At 48.3% G+C, this 16505-nt stretch overlaps 1 protein-coding gene across 1 annotated transcript; it reads right to left on the reverse strand.

The window, feature by feature from the left end:
* Positions 1-741: 741 nt before the first annotated feature.
* Positions 742-14611, reverse strand: zbtb4 (zinc finger and BTB domain containing 4). Its single transcript, XM_063900431.1, has 2 exons — positions 14501-14611; positions 742-9006 (listed from the first exon to the last, which is right to left on the reverse strand). The coding sequence occupies exon 2, from the start codon at positions 8988-8990 to the stop codon at positions 3681-3683; it is 5310 nt and encodes a 1769-aa protein (XP_063756501.1). The 5' UTR covers positions 8991-9006; positions 14501-14611; the 3' UTR covers positions 742-3680.
* Positions 14612-16505: the final 1894 nt, after the last annotated feature.

Raw genomic sequence — 16505 nt, forward strand, 5'->3', positions numbered from 1 at the left:
ACACATAAACACACAGAAATTCATACCATAACATAGGATTGCTCATGTTTGCACTCAAAGTCTGTCATTTGTCTACTAAACTTTAACTGCAAATAGGTATTTTTTCACAGCAGACATCCTAACTCTGTAATATTTCACTGGGGCATTTGAAAAAAAACACAAAGGATGGTGGTAGTCATGATTTCGACACCTGTGTTTTTTTCTGCTAACTAAAACTTCTGCTGTGGGAAAAAACACAGATTGAGGTCAAATCATTCCGGAAAATGACCACTTGGCACCTGTACCTTTAAATGATTTCATTAGTATCTCTGACATCACATTGTGATAGTAAATTAATGACTTTCTGTTCAAACCACTGAGTGTCACTACTGCGAAAGTGCTAAGTCACGGATGATAAGAGATCAGCTCGCAGTAATCAACAACAAACAAAATACCACGCAAATGTGGCTACGGTTAATTTATCATAAAAGAAAACACAAGGGAAGGAATTGCCAAAGAATTACTACTCACAAGTAGAGGTATGGACCATGTGAGAAGTGCAAATGTGACTACAGCTTGTTCTTATCAAATCTCTAATTGTAAAATGAATATCTCAGTGGAGAATAAGCATCTATTAATATCCAACAATGTGAAAACAGGCATACGCCAACTTTAAGCACATGGTTCACATTAAGACCTCCAGATCAACATGTAACGCGTAAAAGAGACTTGATTAAAAAAAAACATGAGGCCAGACTAGTATTGATTTCATTGGGTCATCAGGTTAATACTTTATTTTGTTTGATTGCAGCAAAGATAAAGGAAGGGAGAGACGGAAACAAGGGGAAAGAGAGAGAACAGGAAGAATGTTGGAAAAAGGAGACTACAGACTTTGGGAGAGCTGTGGCTACAAGCCTTTGTATCAAATCTAAAGACAAAGTCATCAGGCAACATTAAAACATCTTTTAAAAATAACATTAACATATTTTGTGGGCTTTATATGGCACAGTATTACCCTAGACATGTACACGATACCAAAACAGTTTAGCCACACCCCTACGTCTATGAACAGCTTCAGAGCAAATAAAGCCGTGAAATCTATCTCCAACTCTTCGTCATTTCTCAAGAAAGCGCTTCATTTGCTATTCATATTTCTTATGCCATAACAAGGCACCTTAACAGTTGAAATCTGGCAGATTCACATAGTACTATAGATAATTATTTAAATATCAAAGCAGAGGCACATTCATTAAAAACGAAAACATACAGTGAATAGTCTTATATTACCACCAGATTCCAGTTCGGTCACTACAATACGTCGATTCGCATGCTTTGGGTTTGTATGATAACCATGATGGCAAACTATGGCATAAGAAATGGTCCAAAACACAAACATGTCCATCTATAGGAATGTCTTGAGATAGTGTATTGGAGACAGCAAGGCTTTTTTCACTGAAACTAACCCACAGAAAAATTAAAAAAGAACAAGTGGCCCATATACTGCCAAGGGGTCTGCGGCTCCGGCAGATTTAATTTGGTTTTCATATTCGCACAGGCACTCATTCTCGTACACGACACACATACGTACGGCTACCGGCAAAAGGCTTGTAACCACACCCAAGGGGGATGCTTGTGCACCCCTGCAGTTGGTCACCATGTGTTTGAACACTGCTGTCTGTCAAAAAGGTGCCCGAGTACCATCACACACACACACCGAAACACATGTTCTTCATTCAGAGGTGTGCGAGTTTGAGGGGAAGAAGGAGAATTCTCCTAAGTAGTGACTGTGAGAAGTAAATGTGGCCCCACGGTTTATGGAATTGTCTACAATGAAATAAAAAAAAAATGAACAAAGATATGAGGATGAAGAGGCCAGAAATACCTCCAGAGGAAGGAAACGGAAACAAAAGCTGTGCGCACAATGCCAGATCTGCTGAGGATATAAACGGTTAGGAAGCAAGTGATGCTCATGCTGTGTGGATACAGAACCCAAGTTTACTGACATGTTCCTAGGACTACTGTATATATGCATACCAGACGTTATACGGTTTCTTTAACAGGTTATTTGTGTCAAAACAGAAAAAAAAAGAACCATCTCTACCATTAATGCAGCTTTACTTCATTAACCTCATGACTAAATTTACATTCATATTTTAAAGTTTACTCCCCCTTTTCACTGAAGCCATTTCCATCTGGTAAGAGGGCTAAACAACATAAACAACAACATAGTTTAACAAAACAAACATATAAAGATAACATTACACGTAGAACAAAAAAGGCCCCAGGAGGGCACCTGGGGGGTTCTCGGCCACCGCTTTGGCTGCTAAGTTCAGCCTTTTCCTACCTTTTAGTAATAAGGGAAGGAGGAGAAATAGCCCAGGCTATTCCCAACACCCCTCAGTCCCCTCGGTTGGGGAACAGGACGTTTTTTTTTGTCCCAAAAGTCATTTCTGTGGGTCCTTCTGACTCAGAGTCCAACAGTTTTGTGCCCATATATTTCTTTTCCTATACAGAAAATACCCTGAATCCATTGATCTTTTTCCTTCCTTGCTGTCACTTTCTTCTTCCTGGCTTAGGAAATGGAGCCTTTTTCTCTTCCAATCAAAGAGGAAAAAGCTATGCAAGATGAAGGCTGACTGGTTTTTATTCTTTTCCTTATTTTACATGAAGGAAATGAGATGAAAAGCGGAAGTGCAATGGCCTACCAGCCTTTATTTCTAACCCAGTGGCCAGCTACATATCCCAAGCAGCTACAAGTGTCCCCATAAAGTGACCTCTACTCTTTCTATTTTTGTGCACATAAGATATAAACTATGGTGAATGCTATAGAGATCCTACAGTGCCATTTGGGCCCCAAAGTCACCAGGTTAGTTGAGACGTTAGAAGCTCAAATGATCTGTCATTGTCATAGACTCGCATCCAGCCATAGCATTTACTTCTTAATGATTTGGATATGAAGAATCACTTCTTAATGCACTTCTACATCTTGACCTACAGCATTCCGAATAGCAGGAATGCTGTGCAAGTCTCACACGGAATGATCTAGGCACTCACACACATACTCCAAAACACACACACTCTTCAAAGCGAACGCAGTCATACCTGCCAAGGCCCACCTCTGCATGCACACATTCCTGCTCAACTGTACATATTGTCATGGACAATTTAACGACAGGATACTCCATCATTCACTCATACAAATAAGGATGCTTAATGCTCCACCTTGAGCTGTCTCGAGTAATTCTTTTTCATCCCTTATCCTGATCTCATCCACAAGCCTTCCCTGAAGACTGTTTATCCTTTTTATATGACTATAAAGGGACTCGACTAATGTGTCACACAACACACACCCTGTTAGCAGTTCTTATTCTTATAGATAATATAATGAGTCAGAGAGGAAGATTAATCAAGCTCTAGAACTACGACACACTACAGCAAGACAGGAGAGCCGCTGAGAAAGGTGAGCGGGAGTAAAGAGAGGGGAGGAGTGATACGTCACTGTAACACCAGCCCCTCTCCCTGCTCCTTCTCCTCCCCTCATCCTACTCCTGATTTAATGCCTAGCTCTGATCTCCACTCATTGAAAGAGAGGCAGGGGTGCTGTATGACTGTACTCAGTGACCCAGTGAGCATGCACCCCCTCCCCTCCTGTCCTTAGCAGGCCAGGCCGTCACCACTGAAATATATTCCTCAGAGTGCTTCTAGGGTTTGCTGCTGTCTCGTGGCTTCTTGCTGCTGCCGCCGCTGCTGCTGCTGCTGTAGAGGCCCGGGTTCGAAACGAGCGGCCGAGGGGCCACTCCCATGTAGGGTCCGGCGGTGGCTGCGTAGTTGAAGATGGCCGGGAGGAAAGGCAGAGGCTCCACTTTGTCCCCACCAGGTGCCATCATGTTCAGAGTCACAGGAAGAGCAGCAAGGTTGTAAGGGTAGGCCAGCAGCTGGGGCCCGTAGAGCAGCTGGTAAGGGTCCGGATAAAAGGGCAGCTTAGCCAAGTCCGCGCCACTTGGGACCATCATTTTCCCCAGTGGGCCGAAAGGAAGAGCTCCAGCAGGATAGGAGGACATGAGCAGGTTTTCCTCCTGCTTTTTACCGGGGTGGTAGCTTTCCGGCACTATAAGGGACATGGGGTAATTATGGGAATGGTAGCCCACTGGGGTGGCGTCCCCATCTCTGGAAGATACAGTATCGTGGTGCTCCGGCTCAGGTGGTTGTGGGGCCCGGGGGAGTAGCAGAGCGTGGGCTGAGGGGCGGTCACCCGCACCAGCTGCTCCAGTGGGCAGGGGGTGTCTGTCGAGGCCTTGTGAACTGGAGTGAACCTGACGAGCTATGAGGCCAATAGTTGAGGGGGACCGGCAGGGGGATTTGGGCGTGTGCCTGTGTGACGAGGATCCATTCATAGTGGGGTGAGTGGGAATATGCTGGGGGGACGGCACAGGGCTCAAGGGCTCCTCTTTGGGGACCAACAGAGAAATCTGGTCCTGCTGGGCGTGTCTACTTATGTGATGGGACTTCTCTATCTCTTTTTCCCTCTCTTTCACCATTTCTTTCTGTCTGTCCCGCTCCCTCTCTGTCTCTCTTTGCCTCTCTATCTCCCTCTCTCTCGCTAGAATGGAGGACATGGTGAGGTCTTGTGCTTCGTCGGGAGAAGGACTCCTGGACAGCGACTGAACTCTGAGATCCTGGACCCGAGGGGGCTCCTCGTAACCCACGTGACGAAATATCCCACTCCCGCCCTGCCTCTCTCTGTCCATAATGACCCCATCCCGTTTCATAAATCCCCCCTCGGAGCTGAGAGCCGTTGTCATGGAAACAGGAGGAGCAGCAGCAGTGGTTATTCTGGTCTGTGACGTCGTGGGCACATTTTGAGAGGTGTTGCTGGATGCCACAATGTGCACAGGGCTGGGTATTCTGTGGATCTGGCTGTCCAGGCTCTTTTTGCTGGGGGTGCGGTAGTCCAGGCATTCAGGTCCATTCATGACCAGCACACTCTGGAGAGTAGAGGGCGGGGCGGGCGGGAATTTTGTGGGATTAGGACTTTCTAATGGAGGGTCTGCAAGAAGTGGGCTGGGCTCTCTCTCTAGAACTGGATGTGTGAGCTCAGGTTTGTCACCGGATTCTGACATCTGATGTTCATGTGTCGGTTCAGTGAGGTGGTCTTCACGCTGCCGTGATGCCACGCAGTCAGCACTGCTGGGGGGGTCTGGTGTTAAATAGCTGATAACTGAAACAGAGAGAGCGCTGGGGCCTTTTTCAGTCTCTAGGTCTCTGCTGCTAACAACTGTCTTTTTTGGCGATGAAACTTTATCTTCCTTTTCTCTCTCTGGAGAACTGCTCAGCTCATGACGTCGGATGTGGCGAGTAAGCGCTGAAGACGTCTTGCAGACCTTGTGACACTGTGGACAGGTGTGTCGTGATAGCGCTCTCCTGCTCAGGCGACTCGGGCTTGAATTCCTCCCTATTTGCGCCCCTTTTTCTTCGTTTGCGATCTCTGGCACAGGTTCAACTTGTTCGCCGAGCTCCTCTTTTGGGGGTACAGAGGGGGCTTCAGCAGGCTTGGGATGCTGGGCTCTCTGGTGGTCCTCTAACTTATCCCTTGAGGGGAAAGTGGCCCGGCAGAAGAGGCACACAAACTCCAGCAGATGGCTCAGCTCGTGTTTGTCTCGCTTCCTGGGGCTTGAGAACCAGCGGCCGCATGTCCCACACTCTGCTGCATTCCCATTAGTCCAAGGCCGCCTCTTTATTCCCGTGGGAGCCACTGAGGTAGACGTAGGAGGCTTTGGAGAGTGCAGAGGAGGAGTACAGACCTCCTGACGGGCCGCTTTAACTTTTTCCTCTGCCTCTTTGTTTTTCTCCTTCAGAGGGGCATCTTTCTTTTTCCTCTCTCCCATGTCTCTGTTAGATTTAGACACTTGTTCGGCCTCTTCCCTCCCCCCATCGTCTTCCTCGTCTTGTGAGTTCTCTGTTTCTTTACTCGCACAGTTCGTGACTCTATCTGTCCTCCTCTTCAACCTGATCGAGCGCTTGAACTTTAGTTTCCTCTGCCAGCTCTTGACCCTCTGTAGATGTGCTTGGGCCTTCTTCTTAGGCTTGTAGGAGTAGTAAGGCCGCCATAGATTATCCTCTTCGTCGTGGTCACTCTCCTGATGACGCACCTCCCTCCGGAAGTAGTACTCCCTCACTTCATCGGGGGATTTGGAGCTCTTTTGCTCTGCCTCCTCCTCCTCCTCCTCCTCCTCCTCACAATCTCCTCCTTCCTCTTCTTCCACTCTGCGGTGGGGGCGGTGTTTATGGTGATGGTGGTGGGAGTGGCGTGTGTCCTTGGCATCCCGCACTGTTTCGCCCCGTTTGGCTTTGGGAGGAGAGTGGCTCTTGTCTCTCCTCAGATCTGTTTCGGAGATGCTGCGCTTCACCATGGCTTCCTCGCCAATACGAACAGTAATCTGGCACAGCGGCCCTGCCTCTTTGACCTGTGACCCTACAGATGCTGACAGCGACTTTGAGTTAGACATGTCGCTCTTGCTGTGGGATTTCCGCGATTTGTGAAATAATCTGCCTGTCTCCGCACCCTGTCTACCTCTTGAGTCGTCCTCTGAACTGTCTCTTGACCTCTTTCTGTGGCTCTCTGCGCTATCTCTCTGTCTTTTGAATGACCTGGGAATAGTCTTGTGTGAGCTGCTGCTGGTTTCAGGGGACGGGCTGCTCACTGGGCTTTTTTCACTACCAGAGGTGACCTGGTTGCTATGCACGATGACAGAGGATGACACGGCTGTCCCATGAACTATGACAGAGGGTTTTGTGTGGCCATATGTTATCACAGAAGGCATGCTTGTTTCTGAGCCTCTATCACTTTTGGGAGTTTTGGTTTTGCTGCTACTAGACAGTTTGAAGCTGCCTCTCCCCTGCTCTAAATCCAGGGCCTCACTCTCATGTTTTCTAACTTGGGGCATGTCCGATTGGGGGAGGGCTGTTAGTTCAGAGAGGTCACCATGCTCAGATACTGAAACAGGGAAGCCATTAGGGAAGTCATCTGGGTCAGGCTTTACGCTCTGAGGGTGGGCCCCGCTGATGAGGCTTTGTAGCTCCTCAGGGCCCAGAGTACAGCCTAAGCCAGGAAGGGAGAGGGAAGGTGACTCGATCGGTGGCATGAGCAGGCCATTATGCAAACTGTCACTGTAAGTCTTGTAAGGTCTCTTCTGGGAGCGCATGGGGAGAAGGCGGTAGAGCTTGAGCGCGTTCGCTTTCTGCTTATAACCCCCGTTGGCTGTCTTTTCACTGGAGATGAGGCTGGGGTTGATCCCGTGGATGGTCTTCTGGTGCGTTTTGAGGTTGTAGTAGGTGGCGAAGGCGTCCCAGCAGAAGATGCACTGGTAGCGGCGCTCTCCCGTGTGCCACACCTCGTGCTTCGTGCGGTACTCTGCCAGGGCGAAGACTTTGTCGCAGAAGTGGCACGGATACTTGCGTCTCCAGGAGTGTACGTTGGAGTGCCTCTTCAGGCTGGAGAGGGTCATGTAGGAGCGTTCGCACACAGAGCAGAAGTAAATGACATTGCCATCTACCACCTTCACGAAATGGTGCTCATCTCCTGCTAGTAGCTCTGCGGCTGCTGCATCATCACCTTGGATACGTGCCAGGAGGCTCCGGGCTTTCTTCCCCTGCCGCGCCTTCCCGATTTCTGATTGTCCCACGATCACTCCCCCCTCCACTCTCACCTCGCCCTCCTCCAGTGGCTCCTGCTTTGGCTTTACAGTGAGAGAGGGGGGGCCCAGGCTGTTGGAGGGAAGGCCTGGCACCCGGCAGGAGGACTCATGGGATTGCAGTCTCTTGCTGTGTATGAAGACTTTGCCACAGAAGCGGCAACTGAGGGCGCGGCTGCCACGATGCAGCCGCATGTGGACTGTCAGGGAGGAGGCGGAGCTGAAAAGCCGATGGCACACACCACAGATCAGCTCGGGCTTCAGGCTGGCTGTGGGGGGATAGGAGGATGAGTGAGGGGGTGCGGTAAGATCCTCCGACGGGGGAGGAGGAGGTGGCGGTAAGGGTGGAGGGAGGTGCAGGGGGGGCGGGTGAAGACTTGGTCCATGAGGGCTTCCCACTTTCCCAGCTGGTCTTTTTTCCCTCCTCTCTGTATCCCCTCCTCTCTGATAGGCCGACGTGCCCAGACTGAAGAGGATCTGAGCCGTTTGAGAGGGGGAGGCGGTGCCGTTGGTTACCCTGTGCCTCTCGTCCCAACCGTCTCCGCCGTAAGACCTCGGGGGAGACCTGTGAAACTGAGTGTCTGAATTGAGTTTGGAGCACTTTAGAGGAGGCGGGGATTTGATATCTTTCCTGCTAAGTGCATGAACAGTCATGGGAGATGAGGAGGAGGAAGGCGAAGAGGACGGAGAGCTGTCGTGCCTCGGGGGCTTAAAAGGTCTGTGCTTTACGTCCATGGTAGCATCCAGTTTCCACAGCGACCCCTCGTCCGAGCTCTTGGAAGATGGCCGCCTCCGATGAGGGGAAGGGGAGGACGAGGAAGAGCTACGACAGTGGTTCGGAGATGTGAGGGAGGCTGGGAGGGGAGCGGCACTAAGTGGGAAGCTTAGGGTGATTTTTGCATTTTTAGGTCCGTCGGCCATGTCCTCCAGCCTGTCCTCCATCACGGCCTCTCCCCGGCCTACGCGCCTTTTACCCTTCATTTCCACCTGTTCGCCTTCCTCCTCCTCTTCTTCAGAATGAGAGGCCCCTCCAAGACAGGGGACTTGTTTGTAAAACCCTTCGATCTGGCTTGAGCCGCAGAGATTGACAGGGAGGTGTGAGGAGTCCTGGACCGGTTGAAGGGTGTCTGCAGCCACCAAGGGCAGAGACGGGGAAGACAAAGGTGACAACCGCCGACTCTGTTGGCACGCGGTGTCCTTCACTGCACCGTGTGTGATTTTGCAGAGGGGAGTTAGCCCAGCAGTCAGGTGTTGTTCACTCAGACGTGACTGAATAAGGCCCGCGTGGAGGGGGTCCCACACCTTTTCACCGGACACCATGACCAGCCCCCGAAATCTGAAAGAGAAATCAGAAAATATGTTTTAGCTTCATGAACATCCTCAGAGAAATGTACAACACAAACATTTATATCGACATGAAGCAAAGAATTACATCCAAAGCTCGGGCGGGAGCAGCCATGATGCCTGTGGAACACTTTTCGAGAAACGGAAAGTGAACTGAATGCCCCAGCAACGCTCAACTCTAACGGCTCAGCCAGGAATGGTGAAAGGAGGGAGAGGGTAGGGGGGAGGAATGAATCTGCGGCAGCGCTGGTTTAGATTTCAGCGTGCCACAACCAAGCCTTCAGAAAGGCATTCCAGAGATCCATCTCTCTCGGCTGTGACACAACATTCCCTTTGCCTAATTGGAAGGCGTTCAGATTTAATCAAGATTCTCTCAGAATAGAGTGTTGACTTAGATCCATGGCCCGAAAGCACGTAAAAATAGTCCCACTCTCTTGCTGTTTGAGCAAGAGGCTTGTTAGCCATTCCTGGCGGTGGCCAGTGTTTGCCAGGAATGACTCTAACCATTTATTTGTGAAGGCGGAAGGGAAGGAAAGAGGGGAAGAGGGGAAGAGGAGAAGGGAGGGAGATTGCATGCATGCGCACAGAAAAAGGGGTGTTTTTCCGCCTTCTGCATCCGGTACAATCTCAGCTAAGCTGTGGAAGATGAGCGACAGGCTATTCTCATTTCCATTCTAATTCGACCGCCATGAGGGTGGCTGTAGTTCTGCTACAAATTCACCGTACATAAGATAACTGCAGATTCTCGCCCGAAAGGCAATTTGCTGTTATTACTTATTCAAAACGGATTCATTTATTTAGGTCTGCAGATTGGGGAGCAGAACGGAGACGGTTTAAGGCCGTAATGATGCGACGAGAAGAAAAATCCTCAGTCATGCTTTTCTGCCTGCGTTTTCAAGCAGCAAAGCAGCCAGGAAGGCAGGCCGCTGTAAAATTCCACAGGCAGCCCTGAACAGGCAGAAACTAGGTCAGCACTGTTATTGCAGAGGGAAGAGGAGGGAGAGAGCGAGAGAGAGGGTGAGGATGAGGGAGAGTGAAAGGGTGATAGAAAAAAGGGAGAGAGAAGCTCAGGGTTAGTGGGAGAGCAGGAGACAGAGAGAAGGAGAGAGGAAGAGGAAGGAGTTGGAGGGGGGGGGGGGGGTGTTGAAACAGGAACAGTCAGACACACTGCACTGTCAGACAGACAGGAGCCCAGGCAAACAATCACACTCACAACAGCACACAGACAAATGCACACACACACACACAATACAAACATGCATGTGTACACAGCACTGTACATACACTTATGCATGCCCACAGGCAAGACTGACAGGCTTAAACAAAACAGCTCGAAAAAGGATAGGCCCACTTGTAAATCACATTCAAAACCAAAAGTTGAATCTGAGTGCAACAGGGCACTGACACTAAGTGCAGAACAAAGTATAGTCAACAAAAGAACAGCCATGGTGCCTTTGAATGACGTAATCAGAACAAGCACGTTGACAACAAACCAGTCCATGCCATACAAGATGTATAAAAACAACTAGGATACAGAATTCTGTCTTGCCAGGCTTGCCGTATTGCTCTGTTTGTACTGAAACAGGCCTTCATTGTCACTCACATTTGCTGAGCAATAGATGTGCAGGAAATCCCTTATGGCAAGTCTGCTACAAGTGGGCGGACACACTGAGAAACAGCGCTTAGGCTAAAAATTTCACCATCTCAACTGATGCTTGAGCTGGGGACAGGGAAATGCGTATGTCGCCCCCTCGCTCTTCTTCTTTATCTCCCTGTGACGCACACAGGCGCTTCACAAGCAGAGCCAGCACGACACGCCATCTGACTGTGACAGGCAGCTTTTAACGCGCTGGATTCACTCGTACGTGTATACAAATGACACGCAGATCTATACTTTTAGCGCTTAATTAAGAGTACAGATGAGGGGATAAACACCAACATCCTTCTCAAATGTGACCATGAAAGTGACAAGGACTCGAGCAAGCAAAATAAAAATAAACAGCAACCTTGTTCCCACACCTCTCTGCGACAGGATGTTCTGCACAAACAAATATGTTGGTCAACGTGTGAAGGGTTCATCTATTCAGGCCTGTGGCACCTCTAAACCGCACAGCACTAACAGCTACTCAGCTGGTGCCAGACAAATGACAAACTAGACTCACGTAAACATCAACAAAAACATCTTAGGGAACAATGACAATGGATTTAACTTGTATTCCATAACTACGGAAGAGCATTAGTGCCACATGTGAAATTCGTTTGAGCATTTGAGCCACATGTGATTTTTTGGTTTATTTAGATTTTAGAATAAAGTCAGAATTCTGAGAAACAAATAAATCAAGACTTTTTTTCTTAGAAGTGCAAAAACACTTGTTGGCCCGTCATCCTCTTCCATACATATCAAATGACAAACGGAACATTTTATTCTGGGAATTTCGTTCTTTTAAGTTCAAATTTAGAAAGTGCATCTGATAATTCTAACAAAGCTTGAATTGTGGGACCATTTCATACGAGGTGAAGTTTCTCTATTTGGCTTTTCTATTAGCATCTGGAGAACATGGATGACTTTTGGAAACCATTGGTTAGTAATCCACTCAGTTTCAACGGTCAATCAGTCACTAGGAACATCACTGCTAAAGCGGCCTTGCATAACCGAAGGCCGGACGGCAGAGTAGCCTGGTGCCAGCTCAAAGCCTTGAACCAGCCGTTGAGCAATCTGTTTATTCCAACACTGAAATGAGTTCATGTGCTGACAGACACAAAACTGTGAGGATTAAATCACCACGCTTGTTCTTTTGTTTTTTGCCATCTTCCATCTCAAAAGGAAATTCCTTAAAAGTGTAACCACAAGCATTGTAATAATGTGCGGTTCAAACTTACACATACTTTGGCTCCAAAATAAACCGTTTCAAATCCAATACTTTCTATAATTGAGGATTATCACAGCAAATTTCATTTTAATACTTTAGGACCAATTACTTTCACAGTTCAGTATGAATATAAACAGCTAGCAATAGTGAAAACCCCTTGTTCAAACGACGGTGTAAAGTACAGCTAAAAAGATCATATCTACTTTCAATCCAAACCATTGAAACAAAATCCTGGTTGATTAGAACTTCGATTTTCTTTTCATTGATATGTCCGCTATTGGGAGTTTTAGAGATCTGGGAACACAAGAATGTTGCAAAGGCATAACCGTGTGTGGCCAAGAAAAACTGGTGATCAGGCTTTAAAAGAGCCAACAATTTAGAGAGGATCTAAATCACTGTATTTTGAGATGAAATAGACAGTGAGCACACCCAAAATGTTGGTAATAATCCCTTATTACACAAAGTAACCTGCCTATACTGGAGCCTGAAATAATGCAGGTGAAAGCTGAACCAGGAAGTCTGTTTTTAATTTTGTGTTTCACTTGTTTTTTAGCAGTGTCATCGCATTCACAGATCTAAGTGTAAAGGTGACTGAGTGCAAAGTTATCTTAACTGATAAGAATTCTATTAAACCACATTCATCCTTTAACCAAAACTTGAATGTGCTGTCAACATATGTGTGTGTGTTTTTCTTGGGGGGGGGTTAAGGGGAGTGCCTGGAACGCAGAATGTGGGGGGCCTTGGTTTTCCAGCCGGTGAGCCAGCCAGCCAGCGGCGTGTAGCATGTGGGAAGAGGAAGGTGTCGGCTGGGCTTTCTCCCGAGTGAGGGGCAGCCAGAGGGGCCCAGCGATTGGAGCAGCAGTTGGTCTGCGAAGAGGAGGGTGTGTGTGTTCGCAGGAAGATGTGTGTGTGGGTGGGTGGGTATGGGGGCATCGTTAGCAAGGAAGGCTACTGAACTCTCCACAACCCCCTCGGCCAAGAGAGCTTGGTGGAGCCAGCCAGATGGGATAGAGGGAAGGAGGAGGTAAGGGAAGTCGGGGAGTGGTTGAGCGGAGGTGGTAGTGGGAGCTGGTGGGGGTAAGGGGTAACTTCAAACACATCTCGCCCATGTTCACATTTCATGGTTTCCTTGTCTTTCAGATCCCTCTCAGCATGACTGACCCCCTCTCCTCCTCCTCCCCACGTGTAAACTGTCGTACGGTGGTGTTTTCGCATGCCGCTCCACGCACCAGCAGGCCTGCCCATGTTCTAAAATCGCCACACTCTCCACGCTCCGTTAATTCCCAGAACAGCACGTAATTCCCATAATGCCGCTTGCTGCAACAGAATCAGAGGAGGCCCTTCGGAAAACAGTAGGGCCACAACAGTAACCCTTGAGAGCAGTAACACTACACCAGTGACCTTTCTGAGGTAATTTACACCAAAATAATTTTCAATTTCATGCGTGATCCCAGTTGAAGGGGGTGTGAAAGTCCCCTTTGGAGTTCTCAGACTCAAACAACCAAGACAAGTTTCAGTTTTAGTAAGGCTGAGCCAGAACGGCATGTTACAGTCACCATAAACTGCAAATAAAACTATGGCAAGTTAGAAAAGATGAAGCTGAATTGCATTAGCATCCTTTTGTTTGTGGTATATAATAAAATCCCTGCATAATCAAACAAAGCAAACCAACTTTAAGAATTGCACGATAGCATATTCACACCGGTAGAAAAAAGGCAAATACTACGTCCTAATGGGGGACCCAAGCACAAGTGACCAAAATAAAAAAGACAACATCATCAGAGTGACGCCACCGAGCAGCGAGAGACTACACTTCCTTTTGCTGACCTATGACCCCTACCCCTGTGGCAGCGTGAATCATATATTCCATACATTAAGCAGAGGGGCTTGGCTTGGCATCCATGGAAACCAGGAATGTGGAGTAGTTGGCAGCAGATGCTGTGTTGTTGTTGGAGAAAGAAAAAAAAAAAAGTAAGGCTTCAGGCAGCAACAACGGGCTTGGTGACATCAATATGCCCTCTGCTGCTCCACCAGAGACAACCTCCAGCAGAAAAACAGCCTGGTAAAATGGAGGACAAACTGGGCGGCCCGTGACCGAAATAAGAGACTGAACCAGCCGGTGGAACCAGAGATGTTTACCGCCGCCTACATGCAAGTTTTTCCAGCTAAAACACTTCCTGTGATGTTGATAGTAACTTGATGAGGAGGATTGGGAGACTGGCCCACCATGTTAGGAACCCCTTACAACAAACCTCATATCTGTTCTGACGTGTGTTTGGCAGCACCCCCACCCCCCCCCCGCCCCCTTTCTGCAGTGAATCACAAAGAGGCCTTTTCGATAAATTAAAAGTTTCATCACAATCACAAAACGAGTCATCGCTCTTGAAAAAAAAAAAGAACTGCGTGGTGCGCCAGCAACCGAGAAGAGGATGAGGGAGACAAGGCCTGTTACTGGCACACACACACACACACGCACGCACACACGCGCACACACACACACACACACACACAGGCAGGCAGATCCAGTACAGGGACACACATAAATACACGTCCACATACACACTGCATAAAAAAAACACACTCACGCCCCATACACGCGCACGGTTTAATAAAAACCTTTTCCTCCTCTTCACGCGCAGAGCAAGCAGTGCCACAGCAGCAGAGGGAAGCAGAAAAACAGGCAGGAAAACAACAGATTTCAGCCTCTCTTCCTCCTTATTCTCCCTGGCTGTCTCTCAGGAAGGCAAGCATACAAGAGAACGTACCTCGGAAAACCTCCTGCTGCATCTCTGCTGCGATGTGTTCTCTCCCCTCACACTCCCTCTCTCTCTCTCTCTCTCTCTCTCTCTCTCTCTCTCTCTCTTCCCCTTGGTCTGTGTATGCGCACGTCCGAGTGTGTGAGAGCGAGGGTAGAGAGAGAGAGAGCAGGGAGAGGCGGTGCACACACACACACACACACACACACACACACACACACACACACACACACACACACACACACACACACACACACACACACACACACAGGCAGCAGTGTGTGAAGACAGAGGGCAGGAGCGATTCTCACACTCGAACTTGCTCTCCCTCTCCCTCTCTCTCTCTCTCTTTCTCTCTCTCACTCTCTCACTCACTCACTCCCCCTTTTCTTGCTCCCCTCTCCTCTCTCACTCCAGTTTTTGCCTTTGACACTCGATTCTTAGTGTTTTTGCTCTTTTTTTCCAGCAAGTGAATCCCCCCTCCCTCCCCTCTGCATCCCCCCACTCCCAACCCATCCAAACCCCCACTGAATCCAATCTTCTTTTTATTTGGGAGTGTTGTTCCCTCTCTCCCTTTTCTCTCTACACACACATACACTCATGCACACTCATGCAAACACACACACACACACACACACACACACACACACACACACACACACACACACACACACACACACACACACACACACACACACACACACACACACACACACACACACACACACACACACACACACACACACACACACACACACACACACACACTACTTTATATACACAAAGCCCAGCGATAGGGAGAGGGAGAGGGAGGGAGAGGCAGAGGGAGACAGAGTGGGAGAGCAAGCAAGCAAGAGGACGCCATTTAAGCAGTTTGTTACGAGCACTGCAAGTCCCCAAAATGGCTGAAAACAAACAGGAACCACGCCAACTTCAAAAACCTGGGCACAAGGACGGAAGAACTCGCAGACAGGGAGCGAGGAGGAGAGTGAGTCAGAGAGACAGCGAGGAAGGGAGACAGAGAGACGACAAACTGCTGGTAGTCAAATGGCGGATGGGAGCACTGTCTGAAACAAGTGAAGTTGAGGGAAAAATGGAGGCCTTAAAGGGGAAACCCAGGGATTTAGTACTTTAGGGACAGATTTCAAAAAGAAGGCCAAAGTCTCTAGTATTGGTCAAGTTCCAATAATGCTGTCTCCTACATTTCCCAAGATGCAACTTGCTATACTCTCCGTACCCATACACTCCATGTTCCTACCTGGCAAACGCTCAAGTTCTTTCAAACTCCACTTCCCTAGTTTCAAAGGCGTTCAGATCCAAAATACCAGGCGTGCAACAACGCAACAAGCTTTGATGTTGGTACAACTCTAGAAAGTGGCCACAACGACAACAATCTAGCCAACCAAAAGTAGATTTAGGGTCAAATCCTGCCATTGGCCACGACTTTTACCTTGCATTCACCTCCCATTCCACAATCTGTGTGTTACGTTTGTATCTTGTGCTTGGCGTCACCCAAAATTATTTTAATTGCTTTCAAGAACTGCCAACAACCCAGAGTGTTTCCGGATAGTTCTGGCTATGACTAACGAACAATACTTCTACCTCCATCTTGACAATTGGCACGTAAACGGTTAGCACACATTTGATATCCCAACTCAATTCTGGTACTCAAGAGGTTTCCTTTGGTTGCTGGAAAAGTGAAGCCAGGGGCCACTTTCACAAAGAGTGATTGGCATCATATCGCAAATGGTGATGGCATCCCACCGCACAAATTGCAGGCTGTATTTCAAATTTGGTAAAATTATAATGACGAGTCCTCTACAAATGTGCCAACGCGGTGGTACCAAAATGGTAAGAGACCACTT

Source organism: Eleginops maclovinus, chromosome 14 (genome assembly GCF_036324505.1).
Source record: "Eleginops maclovinus isolate JMC-PN-2008 ecotype Puerto Natales chromosome 14, JC_Emac_rtc_rv5, whole genome shotgun sequence".
Lineage (NCBI taxonomy): Eukaryota > Metazoa > Chordata > Actinopteri > Perciformes > Eleginopidae > Eleginops > Eleginops maclovinus.

What these genes read in the sequence shown, in the direction of transcription:
- zbtb4 (XM_063900431.1), bottom strand. Translation starts at nt 8,990, where the DNA reads ATGGTGTCCGGTGAAAAGGTGTGGGACCCCCTCCACGCGGGCCTTATT.